General features: G+C 44.5%; 1 protein-coding gene across 1 annotated transcript; it reads right to left on the minus strand.

Annotated features, from left to right (window-relative positions):
• Window positions 1–1,282: 1,282 nt before the first annotated feature.
• On the minus strand, window positions 1,283–13,828 carry peli2 (pellino E3 ubiquitin protein ligase family member 2). The gene is given in 7 exon segments (XM_063909485.1): window positions 1,283–3,810; window positions 3,812–3,967; window positions 4,115–4,303; window positions 4,390–4,587; window positions 5,533–5,634; window positions 8,473–8,602; window positions 13,517–13,828. Coding segments are annotated over 7 exon segments (1,302 nt in total). The 5' UTR covers window positions 13,621–13,828; the 3' UTR covers window positions 1,283–3,387.

The raw sequence follows: 13,828 nt of genomic DNA on the forward strand, positions 1-13,828 counted from the left end.
GTGTGGCTGTGTAAAGAGTCAGAAGTTAATTAGTTTTAAAAAGGTGATGCTAGAAGTCCTAAGGTTTGTGTCAATCTATTCCAGAACCAGCGTGAGTATAACACATGAACCTTAGTGTCTCATCAAGGAAGCTGGTCCAAGAAAAAAATATTGTATCATTCCTAACATAACCCTGCCCTGCTTAAGGCAGGGGAGCCACCGAATGATCTCAAAATTAGCATGCTGTCACCTTCAGTGTCTCTTCTGTCATTCAGAAAAACAGGCAAGTGTGCAGACATGTGAACCCATCTCACATCTACTGCAGGAATGTTAATTAGGAAGCATGGCATCCCACAGCTCCATGCCTCTCCAAACGCCTAACTGACATGTTATGTATTTAAATCCCTTTCATGTGCCCTTATTATAGAGGAGACGGAGTCACATGCGAATGATGGAAAATGTCACCATCATCATACAATATTTTTGCATGCACATAAAAATAAAAGCTAAAAAAATGCTCACCCCTGTGCATATTTGTCAGACATGTCTTGCGTGTGATGCCAGGATTTAAATCCGGAATAAATCTAACAGCTGTATAATTAATTTAGAAAAACATATAAAAACAAAAGCACATGGGACGTTTAAGATTAATCATTAAATGTCTAACTATAAATACTACATATCTCCTGTGGTAGCCTAATTGCACATATAGAGGATTTCCAGGGCATGCAAATTTAGTTCAATTCCTCTTGTTTCAAATGTATTTATACTAAGTCTTTTTCATAATAAACATCAAACTCCCATTTCTTTGCTCTGTGTTATTGGCTTTTTAATGCCAGGCTCAGTGATGTGGTGGGCTTCATGCCAACCTCTTTATTATTGAGGAAATAGTGCCCTCTTCTGGCTTCAGTGGGAAACTACACTCAGCTCCAAACACCAGGGAATGTTGCTCATGCAGTGCTTTTCTATGGGAAATATTAAGATGAGGCTGATAAGATACACGAAATGTGAATAATATATATTTGAAAATGTGTTCCCTATCTCACAAAGAGCTTTGTTTGATAGAGCTATCAAAATCCAGGGACTTTTTGGCAGCCAAGATAGCAGAGAAATGCTCATTGTGAGGAATGATGAAACACATGTGTAACTGTGATTAAACATTGCTGCTATGTTGTTCGTACACGGCAAAGACATCAAAGGCAGTAGCTCCAAAAAATAGCATACTACTTAAACCACTGACTCAATATCACAACCACATATTTAAAGAAGGCCTAAAATCAGAGATGACCAACTCACTTTAAGATCTTTTTAAAAATATTTTATTCTTTGCAAAGGAGGCATTGGGAGCATCAGTGCGTTCTATGGCTTGTGTACAGAGTTCCTGTGTGAGACAGAATCACAGAACAAGCCCTTGGGTGAACTGAGGGCCCCACCCATGTTTACCGAGGAGGAATGTTTGAGGCAGCTACTCTGCAGCTGTTACAGAACACGGTCTTAAGCAACGGGCACAGTGTTAGAGCTGAAAGTGTTGGAGAGGAATGCAACCGTACAATATGTGGCTTACTTGACCCTGCTCGGCAGTTACATAAAATCTGAATTCACAAATGTGGTATGCAAGGAGCGTAATGCTGCTGACGTTTGTAAGAATGCTAGGTATGTTTCTCTTTGTAAGGAAAGTCATGAGCCCTTAAACTGGATTCATAACGCGTCCAAAACAAATTTGAATGCTATATTAAAAAATGTTACGATCAACTCATACATTTAATGCTCAATATTGTCTTTGATCAACCACAGTTAATGCATTCACTCTACATATGGGCACAGTCTGGTAAGCTAACATCGCAGAAGAATGCAGATTTGTCCCAGATTCTTCAGTTTCAATTCATCTGCTACTTCTTTTGGACACCTCATCCACACACAATAGAAATGACCAATTTTGGCATGGTGTGCGATAATATCATTATTCCCACGGAGCTGGTTGTGAGCAGCTGAACAGCCTCGACTGTAATCCAGAGCTGTCAACACTCCACGATAGCAGCAGTTTGGGTTTAGGACTGTTTACAGAAACACTTTGGATCGGAGAGACTGGTCGTTACATCTTGCGTGTGGAAACAAAAAAAACAACTCCTTATATTTGGTATAATCTCTGAATGCTGCTGAGACTGTGCCCAGGTTTGACAGCGTACAAAATCATTGAATCAGACCCAGCGTGGGATAAAGCTAACAACAGTGCAGTTAGAATACAGTACATGTGTGTGGGGCACAGCTAGTCAACGAGCTAGGTGGATGCATGTGGTAGTTTGTTGTCTTTTACTGCGAATAGGCCTTTAAAAGCAGAGCCATAGAGAAAGCACGGTGTAGAATTGAAGCACCACCAGCGAGTAGAGTTATTCGTACATTCATTATCAAACCCTTTCGAGGTGGGTTCGACTCCTGTATTCTCTCTGGTAGTGTTTTGGGTTGTGGGCGAGCTCATAAAAAAGGGGGATTGGGGTGAAATGATGCCCACACAGTCCAACCCGCACACACAATCACACACGCAGGCACACACACACTCACACATCATTTATGCAGGAGAAAAATATATTAACATTTGCATTACAAAACAGTACAAGGGCCTCAGTGTAGTAAAATAGCTCTTCTGTGGTAAAAACGTGTTGAAGAATCCATGTGGGCTCCCTATGTATGCAAAAACTATCTCTCCCTTTGCCTTCGACAAAATATCTTCTCTCATTTATTAAAAATAGTCCCACGGTTTGGTGGGATTTGAGGCACTGGATTATATCTCTGTACACAAAAAGTATTTCCCCCCCGCCTCCTTAAGGTTTGTTCAGCAAATGGAAGCCAAGAGAGCTACGTGATCGAGATGCCTTTAAGGGGTCAGGGCCGGCAGGGCGATGGGGAGCGCTTAACCAGATCGCCTTTAGATTCTCTCAGCTCTCTCCCAGCCAACAGTCCAGCTGTCTGGCTCTCTAAAAACCTCAGACCCACCAGGAATTGAACAAGAAACCCTCCCACCTTTCTATCACACAACAGACCTAAATATGTTATCAGGGTCCGTCTGGTGAATAAAATAAAATCATTCCTTCTACGACCTTAATTTAAAGGCCGTCCGATGGAAACCAGCAGTGATGTTATAAAACAATCGTCTTTAAAGCAGTCTCAGGTGAAATGGTATTCTATCCTGGGGGAGCAGCGCGTGGTCCAGTGTGCTCCACGTCCCTGTTTGTCACAGTGGCCCTGAGCAATCTGTCCCAGCTCTCTGTGGTGCAGGATCCACGGTATATGACCAGAAGTCTTTCAGCAGCTGGCTTACATGAACCAAAGAAAGCACAAAATAATTTCAACAGTTTCACAGCATGTTGGCATTCCTGTCTGATCTTCTCTGCCGGAGCAGGACCCTTGGGCTCAGTCCACGGGGCCCTGGAAGATTAGCTTAGCAAAGCCCTGAGTGAGGCCCAGCTGGGTGGCACAGAAGGGGCAGGCGGCGTGGAAGGCGTGGGTGCCGTGGGGCAGCGGGATCTCCGCCCAGTATTTCACTGATTTCTCAGAACACACGTGTCCGCACGGCACGAAGGCGTGGGTCGGGGCCCCTGTGTCCACGTAGAAGGCCGGCTCGCAGCCCAGCCACAGCGGCACGTAGGGCCCGACCACCCGGCACATGGGACACTCTCGCTGAGCGTTGGGCTCCTGTTCTGAGCGGTGGCCCCAGTTGTGGTAGCCATGCACGTGGCCGCAAGCCAAGTAGACCCAGGGCTGTTTTTCCTCCAGAGAGGAGAGGGCGCGGCTGCGTTGCATGCTGGGGAAGGCGAGGGTGTTCAGACCTACAGGGGCACTGGGGGCGCCCCGCGTTGATCTCCTGCCTGAGGGCCTCCAGATGCTTTTGAGTGGGAGTGTGAAAGAGGCCTTCTGCAGTACGCCACAGCAGAGTGGCCCCGCATAGATCCACCAGGGAGCCGTCCTGCAGGATGTTGCTCTCATGCTCCACCTGGGGGGGGGGGGGGGGTAGCAGACACACATTCAGTTTCACTTACAGAATGTCATACCTGCAAACCATTTTCTATTTGAGGTTAAAAAACATGTGCTTCATTCAGGACCCCGGGGGCCCTTCTGCTGTATGCGTGCAGCCACTGACCAGTTTGCCTGGAGTCTGCGCCGAGCGGGTCTCTCTCAGAGTGTAAACGTCGCCACAAACAGAGATCTCTCTCCACACGCCAGGCTTGGACTCCTCTGTGAAACCCCCCCTGGGGTGCATTACAAGCACGCCATTGGTCGTCAGTCCGTCCATATGACCGTCCGGGTTCTTCCATTTTGCAGCTTTTTCCTGAAGAAGAGACGCATGCAGAGTGGTGAGCTGTGACAATCATGTGTTTAATACTTCCTGTCAGTGGGACACTGAATCTGACTTACCCCAAGGAAGATGTTTTTGGAAGAATCGAAACCAGCAGCGTAGATGCGAGCGGTGAAAGGTGGGACGCGCTCGCAGACGACCCTGCAGGCAAAGCGTGAGATGGTGCTCTGTGTTATGGGGGTCTCCTCCCCCTCCTGGCCGCCTGCTACTGTGTCAGTCACCACGAAGTCTATGGGACTCTCAGTGGATCGCCCAATCTACGGAGCAACACAGTATTCACTCAGTATCATGCTGGGCTTTTTCTTCCTTAGCTGCAAACAGCTGAATGTTTGACTTCCTGGCAGTGAAGCCATTTGTCATTTTGGTGCTGCACAGGATCAGATTGCTGTGTTTGTGTAACTTGGTCATGTCTCAGAATTGTAACCAGAATTGTCCACGTTTCTTCATTTTTTATTCAAGTTTAATTTTAAGCAGACCTTCGTCAACACTTAACATTCTCCAGAAATTTCTCAGAGAAGCATTTCAAGCTTTCATTTCCTCTTGTTTTCATCTTAAAAATGATCCTCAAGTACTGGTTTTTTTTTTTAAATGAACTTCCCCTTTTCTGATGTGTCTGTGTATGTGTTATTCAGCGTTGCTCAGAGAAACATGGACACACTGATGGCCTGGATGAGAAACACGTGTCTGCAGTGCTGACTTCCCTCTGGTCATCGTCTCCTTCGCTGTGCATTCAGATTAATGCTACAGACACAACAGCTGACATTAACCAATCAGGACACTGCGCTCACTGCGAGTGTTACGGGAAAAACAACCAAATGTGCACAGAATTCAAAAAGGCGTAGCTGCAAATACTCTGATTTAAAGAAAAGGACATTAGACTCCTGACTGCAACTATTTAACACATCATTGTGGAGGTGATTTTCAAAAAGGGAATGTATTTGCGCTTCTCCATTGAAATGCAAAGCTTTTATTTGTTATATATAGTATTACATTTTGAAGTTTGAGTTTGGAATGCAAAAATAAAAGCTATTCATAAAAATGTTTAAAAAGAAGCAATCTGAACACTTCCCCTTTGGCTCTGGGAAATTCTAATAGCTCAATAATGAAAGTAATCCTTAGGTCCAGCCCTAATGTAAGGATCCAACAGGTTTCTAAAATACACTCCAAACAGTAAACGGTATTATACGATGGGTTCTTCTTACTTGAAACATGTCTGTGTCTTTGTCATGGCAGTACTCCACCACTACCGTGTGGTTCCTGGACAGCGTGTAGGAGATGCTGTGTTGGCCTTTACAGTTCACAGCCTGCAATATAACAAGGAGTTTAAAACATGCTGCACATTGAGAAACCATATTAAACACAACAAATACATATCTTAAGAATGTAATAATCAGCACAACAACATTGGTATGTCATTATTTATTGGGTTTTTGATTGAGTGAACCCTTTGATGTCTTGGTTTGTGGCTTTAACACTGGATATGAGAGTGCCACGGGAGAGGCACTGCAATATGCAATCACTGCTGAGGTTTAATTACAGAGCAGCAAACAAACCCCACTATTCAAATGCACTCCATTACTCAGTCACATCCTAAATCTTAGAATGAATATAGTACTTGTTGGATTTGTTTTCCCTTTTAACATCAAAAATGTCTTAGCCTTTCCTTTAAATGGCTTTTCCTGAGATTTACAAAGTAGTCATTTAAGCAAAGAGTATTTCCTCTTTACATTACATGCGGCTAAAGATGTGTGGCAGGAATTTCTGGTAATGAAAAAAGGGAAGCGCGTGTAGAGTCACACTCCCATGACAGTGACCGTAAAGCGCCCACTGGCCTCAGTTCACACAGGCTTGGCTACCAGCTGAGCTGCCTGAGCCCGAGCAGTGAGGAAGGGTGTGTTAGAGTCATTCCGCTCCCATCGACACTTTACCACATGCCACTATCATCGCGCTCTAATCTGTGAATACCACTTTCCCAAACATCCCCCGCCCTTTGTCACGTGCAACAGGGAGAGAGGGAGAGAGAAAGTGGGTCACCAGCGCTGCCACACTCTGCTGTCACATCCCAGACAGACGGGGACAAATGTCATCATCACATGCCGTCTCGTCTCCACAGCGCCGCTGCAAACAAATGGTGCTCCACCTGTTCAGCGGCTAAAAGGAGTTCATGCACGCTCCAAAACATATATTTGTACAAACAGCACACCCCGCTAAAGTCACACACACCCTCCCTCAGTTGAAGGACTGATAAAAAACAAGCAACAGGCTATCAAGTAAACAATCACTATTGCACAAAGGCAGTAATTGAGATTAAAGAGGGAGAAAGCAGGCGCAGGATTTCTATAGGAGGCTGGCGGAGGCATCATGGGAGCTCCTCATTATCTGTCATGAACACCAGAGTGTGCACAGACACGTGAGATTTCCCTCTTCTGAGCCACACAGCATTCTCAGCTCAAACGCCTGAGACACAGAGGGAGAAGAGGGGACTGCCATAGAAAGAAAATAATGAACAGGAGATGGCTTGGATCAATTTACTGCTAACTTAGAAAGAAAATGAACCTCACCACCCTGCTTGTCTTGGCTATATTTGACCATGTGTACAGCTGGGAGTGCAGGGTCAGGGAACAACGTCCTCCTCAGCTCAGCCTCCTAATCCCTGGCCTGGCAACAGGGTGGCAGAGAGGAACAGCGGAGGAAGGTCAGAGCAGCTCACGTCTCCGAAACAGTGTGTGACTAATTGTGCAAAGGGCACATTTGCTCAGTTGAGCCGTGCAGCTAAAAACAATCCTATCCAAGGAAACATGAGCAAAAAAAAAAAGAAGCCATATTTGATCACCCGCTGCAGCACTCATCTCAAACTCTGATGCTGCGATGAGAAAGTGTCTGTCACAGAAAAACAGGGAGTCATGTTCCACAAGGTGAGAGTAACCCGAGCCAGAGAGAGCTAAACTCCCAACAATTGTCTACAATATTGGGCTTCAAGATGTGCAGAGGTAAGCAAGTCCTTCGGCTTGTTTAGCACTTTTGCTTGGGAACCAACAGCAGGAATGCTGACGCGTTATACTGGAGAGGGCAGTTCCTGGCAGGCGCTGTGGTGCAGGGGAAAAGTTGTGAGGCCCGCTTAGGAACTACAGTTATTGTACTGGAAATGTCAACATTAAGGTCTGCCAACAATAATGTAAAGGAGTTCACCACGCGTTCCATCAGCTACTGAAAATCACTGAGAAAACACTGGGATTCTCAAGATTCAGCTGTGATTCCTCTTCCTCCTCTCACAATAGTGGTGCAGGAATGAGTCCTAAAACCCGGAAGTGAGTTAGCATTTTACCACTTCCGGTCCCCCCAACGCGATTTCTCCAGAGGATTTAGGAAAATAACTCGAAATAACGTCTGTGGTTGAATCAAATTTAAGAGACGGGTCACGTTTTGTTCTACCACATTAAATACATCAGCAGTGACCCCTCCCCCCCCCCACTGGTGATTTTAGAAGAGTCTGAAAACCGATGGTTGTTATCAAGGGGCTGAATAACTACAATGAACTACAGAAGTTATCGAGGACGGTGTCACTCCCGCTGAGTTAGTTTGCCCCTGTTCTGCTTGAAAGCAAGTACCTACGCTCTTGCAAACTCTTAAAACAAACGCTTCAACTCCTCAATATTGAATCTGTATTTTTGAAAGTCAGTTGAAACGATCTTAAGTTGGCGTGACGTTGAAGTCGACCCTGCTGTACTCCTCTGTAGTTCGTAGCATAACGTTAGCATTTTGCTTCTGGCGATTAGATTTATGTTTCGAAAATGATAAAAGGAGGGTAGACATGTGGAGATTATCCGGCTGAACAAAACGTGCATTTATCAAACAGGATCATTCCCCACAGATCTTATTTTTTACAATATTCCAAAATCGCATTGCTTCTTTGTCGAGGGAACCCACGCGCAGCTTACTTCCGGGTCGGCCTAGGAAATTACGTCATCCCTGCGCCACTCTATGTGTCTGAGAACATTGACCCAATTACTCTCTGTTATTCACTAGCATGCTTATACATTTGATCCTAAAATACACAACAAAAGACAAGTGGATAAGTGTTCCTTCTGACTGAGAGCGTGTTCAGTGAAAGCACTTATTCATCCTGTGATCTGTTCGGGTACCTTGCTTGCCTGGGGTGTGTTGAGGATGTGCACGGTGCTCGGCTTCACACCGTTGGCTTTGGTCCTCCTGTACAGTGCAAATCTGCTTTTCCGTCTACCCCGGTCTCCATTGGGCAGAGAGCCATTGTACCTGTTATGGGAGGGAGGGGGGGGAAAGACAGCAAATGAGCAAAACGGTTAAAAATGTATACCCACAAAAAGATGAATCCAATGAGATTTAGTGTGGCTCTGCTGTGCGTTACATCACGATCTCATGTGCCCTGTTAGCAGTCTGAGCGTTACCTTGGAGAGTTTCTCTCATTACATAATGCACTCTGGTGCTTGTGATTTGGGTGAGCCAGCTCTGTGTAAACTGCAGCTGCTCTTTCGCTCCGTGTCCCAGCTTTTAAAATGCACGTCAGGTTTGGGAACGCACAGTCCGGGTGAATAACTCATGAAAGGAACACATTCTTTTATCTGTGGAATTCAAACACTGATACATCACACTTTAAGAAATATCGGCATCCCAAGACCAGCATTGTTTTTCTGTTCTCAATATCAGGCCCTCCCCCAGCTCCTTGTGAATGAAGAAGCCCCTTCCGGTAGGGCTGCTCCTCTCCCCACCCACCAGCTGGTTCCTACAGCTGGGACACCCCATGCTCTACTGCCATCCAACACACACCTTCTGTCACACACCCATGTGACCACAGTGTGCTGAGCAGACACTGTACGACACACACAAAGCTATGACAGGCCTAAAGTATCATGAGGGAGGGATATCTGAAAACTATTCTTCAGATATTTCTCCTCTTTGCAGCAACACAAATGCAACGGTAGCAACAAGAGCTCCTTCCTGCTCCTCCCTACCTCCGTCCAAAGCTCCTCCACCTGTCACATGTCTCCTCACGGCTGGCCAGGCATGGAAACACATGGTCCCAGTCAGCACAGTGCACAGAGTTGGCCTGTAGGACAAGCCACCCACAGAGAGCCAGAGAGGCCCTGTGTTACACTGTGGACCAAACGGACACCAATACACTGGAGTAATAGTGAGGGAGTAAGTACAGCCCCAGAACAAATTAAGAGACCACTTCAACATTATTAATTTTCTCTTGTCTTATTATTTATAGATATGTCTTTGAGTAAAAAACATCAGATTTTTATTGTATTCTATAAACTACTGACAATTTGTCTCTGTGTTGAAATTCAACAGACACTGAAAAGGCTGCCATACATGTAAAGATAAAGATTTAAGAAACATTCGGAGTGGTCTCCTCACTTTTTCCGGACCTGTATTAGTGTTTTAATATGATTAGATTGTTTGACTCTTTAACGTTTACCTCTAATGTTGATTATCGTCCAACAGTGGTGTTATTCACTCAGGTAACAACATCGGGGCAGAGAGGAGATCATATTTTTGAAAAAGAAAGAACATTAAATGTGTTTCTATGGGCGAATGTGATCCTAAATAAGATCCATATGGGGTAGAAATTCTGATGATTTCTCATTAATAAAGTTGGAAGCTAATTTAACAGCTCTCTACTTTAATTGCATTGGACCTGTCCTAGACAATGTCCCACCTAAATAAAAAGCAGCTAACCCATATGTGGTTCAGACTTCTACTTATTGGATTTGAGGGCTATCGGCCTTGATGTCTCACATATAAACAAACAAAAGATCATTTTCTAATGAATCCTAACAGCAGTATTTAACCCTGGCTCTTTGAGAACAATCCACGGCTTCTTTTATTCACCTTTACATCAAGTGTCTCTAGGAGCCGCCACATTAGTGAAGGACAGGCTTTTGATCTCTCTTTTTCCGACCCGTGCCAGGCGGACAGACCGTGGATTCACCTTCCAACGCTTAGGAACAGGGATTAGACTCTGGCGTCTCACCACCTATCCTCAGGGTTGCTCTGAAGGAGCCAGCAGCATCTCCTACCTCTTCTGCTCACATGAAAGGCTAGCAGAATGAGGAGGAGATATGCGGAGCGGTTAAAACCCCCTCATTAGCATGACACTGAGGCAGGGTGGTCTTAAAGGGTCACAGAAGATGGCACCGAGGTTAGATGATGCTGCAAATCAACTGCAGGCTAGTAGTTCTTCGGTTAGGTCAAACTGTACACCAACTCTGCATGGGAGGCAGCCAGATGGCACAGGGAGAGGGAAGAGCATCAGTCAACTGACTCACATTTACGCTGCCATGGCCTCAAGTATCCATCTGACTGTATAACCTTGCTCCTGACACTGACACCGCACCAGCTCGACCAACATGCTGACCTTGTTGTGGAGCTGAGGAACGCAAAGGGATAACTAGGGATGCTCAATATGGCTTTATTTAGTCGATACCAATAATGAACTGCTCCTCGTAGCGGACAGGCTATAAGATAACCAATCATTGAATACGTTTATAGCTTTGAAATAAGGGAATCAACTGTAGTTCATGCACGCCGGGGTAAAACAAGGCTAACAATTACTGAAAACTAACCAAATCTAACTGATATCACTATTGTAAACAACACAACAGTACTGGCTCTTGTCTATTTTTTCAAATAAAGTACATCTAAAAATTGTGATGCTAATTTATATCTGTGAAAATTCCACACCGGCAACATGATTTCAAAGAAGAAATACAAATACAAATAAAAATAAACTGGCATTAGAGAAAAGATATATATACAGATAAATAATCTATAACTGTCTGACAATGTTAAGTGTAAAAAGTGAATGTATGTGTATGATAGTGACGTTGGACTAAATAACGTGTATTGATAATAATATACTCTTCCCATCAACAACAGAACACGTCGGCCTTAGGATACGTTTGGATGAATGGAGGGGGGTGGGGGGGGGATGCTGTATAGCATCTGAACAATCCGTGCCAGTTTGTACCAAAGATGTCTCCCAGTTGATTTGTACACTTCCTTTACGGAGCGCTTCTTTAAGGGGAAATGTACAAAGTGCAGTCAATAGGCCCAGTCTCCCAGCCACAATGGACAGAGGAGGCTGAGGAGAGGCTGGGTCCTAATCAATCCATCCTTTCATTTCCAGGATACCCACCCCCCCCCCCCCCCCCCTCCACTGACCAGCACCAAGCCAATCCACCCAGGCAGAGATGGTGGGGCAGCCATGCAAGTAATAAGAGCCACCACGGTCATGGCAACAAACTGCTGAGTGAACTGCTGCTCAAACAAGCTTTGTTCCGAGCTGTCAGCTATCTCGTCTACCATCGGTTTTATCAGCGGGATGTGATGTCATGGCAGTGATTATACACCCCGTCACATCTGATTCAAATATGTGTCTTTATGTCAGGAGGGAGAACAAAAGTATCAGCTTCAAACATGCCACATGTTAAGCCTGGGGTAATAAGCAGTCAGCACTTTCGGTCGCTTATAATAAGCAGTAAGTCTGTGAGTGTATGGGTGGAGGGCCCGGGACACAACCACACTCTGCACATATACCCTTTATAAGCATCTCATTTCAAATGCTTCAAACAAACTCTACACACATGCTATTTCATCAGCACAAACCCTAAAAATGCTTACTTTAAATCAGCGGCAATACCAACCAACATCTAATCTCTGATGACACAGCAGGTGTTTTCCATAATCTGTAGCAACCGTTGCCCTTGACAGTTTATCAATATAAACACGATTGTCCACGGTGATAAACATCTGCAGTGTCTCCTACAAATCCTTTAAAAAAAAAAGGTAGTAGTTTCAAAATAGATGACATAAACAAAGAACGAAGCACGCCAGTTTGCAGTGGCAGGATGAGACACGCAGAACTAATGCCACTATAACAGCCTCGCTTTTTTAACATCAACAGACCAGGGAGGCGTATTGTTTGTTTTTTTATTATGTGCCAACATCATAGTTTCAGTATCAGTGGCCAGACTTTTGAACCCTTATTAAAAAGAGTGTGTTTTTCTTCAAATACTGTTTTTAAACCCTAACACATGTCAAAAGATTCTCTTGAAAACATTTCTAAATGGGCCCTTTAGTCAGGATCTGTGTCGTAAAAAACAAAACATGAGCTGGCATTCGATGCAAACAAGCACAGTTCACAAAAAAAAAAGAGGTTAGCTGAGGAACAGAAAAGATGAATTAGTAACTGTTTTGATAATTGTGATTGATTATTAGGTCATTTATTAGTAAAAGTTTCAAGTGTTTAGAATAAGTGTTAATGTTCTCCACTAACAGTACCACTTTCCCCCATTATAATGACCAGATTGTGATTTAAATTGCAGCATGATAAAGGGTTTATCTTCATCCCCCACTCCTAGTTGATGTTGGTAAGCCTGGTCACAGTTAAGGCCCTCTACCTGACCATGTGCACAGCAGACATTACTCAATGGAAGTCATCCACTTTGTGTTGGGGAAGGCAAAGTTATGGGATTTCAAACTATTGAACCAAACACTTTTAGCATCTTGGAAATAACAACTCAGGGCCTTGTGACTACAGTGGGTGTTTCTTTAAGATGTAGAGGGTTGCTGTCTGAGCTACAGATAGTTTTGAAAATAGGAAGAACCCAGGGGGCTGGGGGAGGGGGCCATCACCACTTCCGAATTCCTGAACCCCACGAATCCAACCTTAAGGTAGAAGTAGCTGCTCAGAAATGCTGAGTATGGGCTTCGTTTCACCTGAGTTGTGCTGACCGTATCTATTTGGTGGACACAGGCTGGTTAAAATGTACCCAGACTGTTGTTACTTTTAGGGAATGTAACATCGCCACCAACACGGCTCCGGGAGACCAAAATGTACACACATCTGATTGCGCACGTGTCTGATTAGTTGAGTAACGTGAGCCAGTGAATATAAACTGGGCTTGGCGTCTTCCCCTGAGTATATTTTGAGAGAAGGCTGTGTAAAGCCAATGCCAGTTTAAAATAAAAGGACATCTCTTAAGGTCACACCTTATTTTTAAAAATCACGTCGCTACGCTAAGTTACCTTCCCGAGTGCCCTGTTGTGAAACTTCCTCAAGCTACATATTCGGCTTTATGTTGTCGTCGAGGAGTCCCTAAAGTAAACTGATACCAAAATGTACAAAAGAAAAGCGAAACTTACCCAAGAACCACCAGCTCCCCGTATTTCACCGGGTCTTTGGACGGGGCGCAGTGCTCCTCCTGGCTTGAGGAAAACATGAGGCTACTGGCTTCACTGTGTAACATTAGCTATACAGTAATAACAGCGGCTCAAAAATCACAGGGAAATACGTTCAAACAACACGACAGGCTCTCATTTCAGATCATATATCCAGCGGCATATGTTTCTGTGCCTACGCCAATCCAGTTTTCTATAAATAAACTGTCTCAAACTTCTTTATCGTGACATGGCAAAATGTAACTTACTTGGCGGTCGAATCCGCTCTGAAGCAGA

The sequence above is a fragment of the Eleginops maclovinus genome, chromosome 19 (genome assembly GCF_036324505.1).
Source record: "Eleginops maclovinus isolate JMC-PN-2008 ecotype Puerto Natales chromosome 19, JC_Emac_rtc_rv5, whole genome shotgun sequence".
Taxonomy (NCBI): domain Eukaryota; kingdom Metazoa; phylum Chordata; class Actinopteri; order Perciformes; family Eleginopidae; genus Eleginops; species Eleginops maclovinus.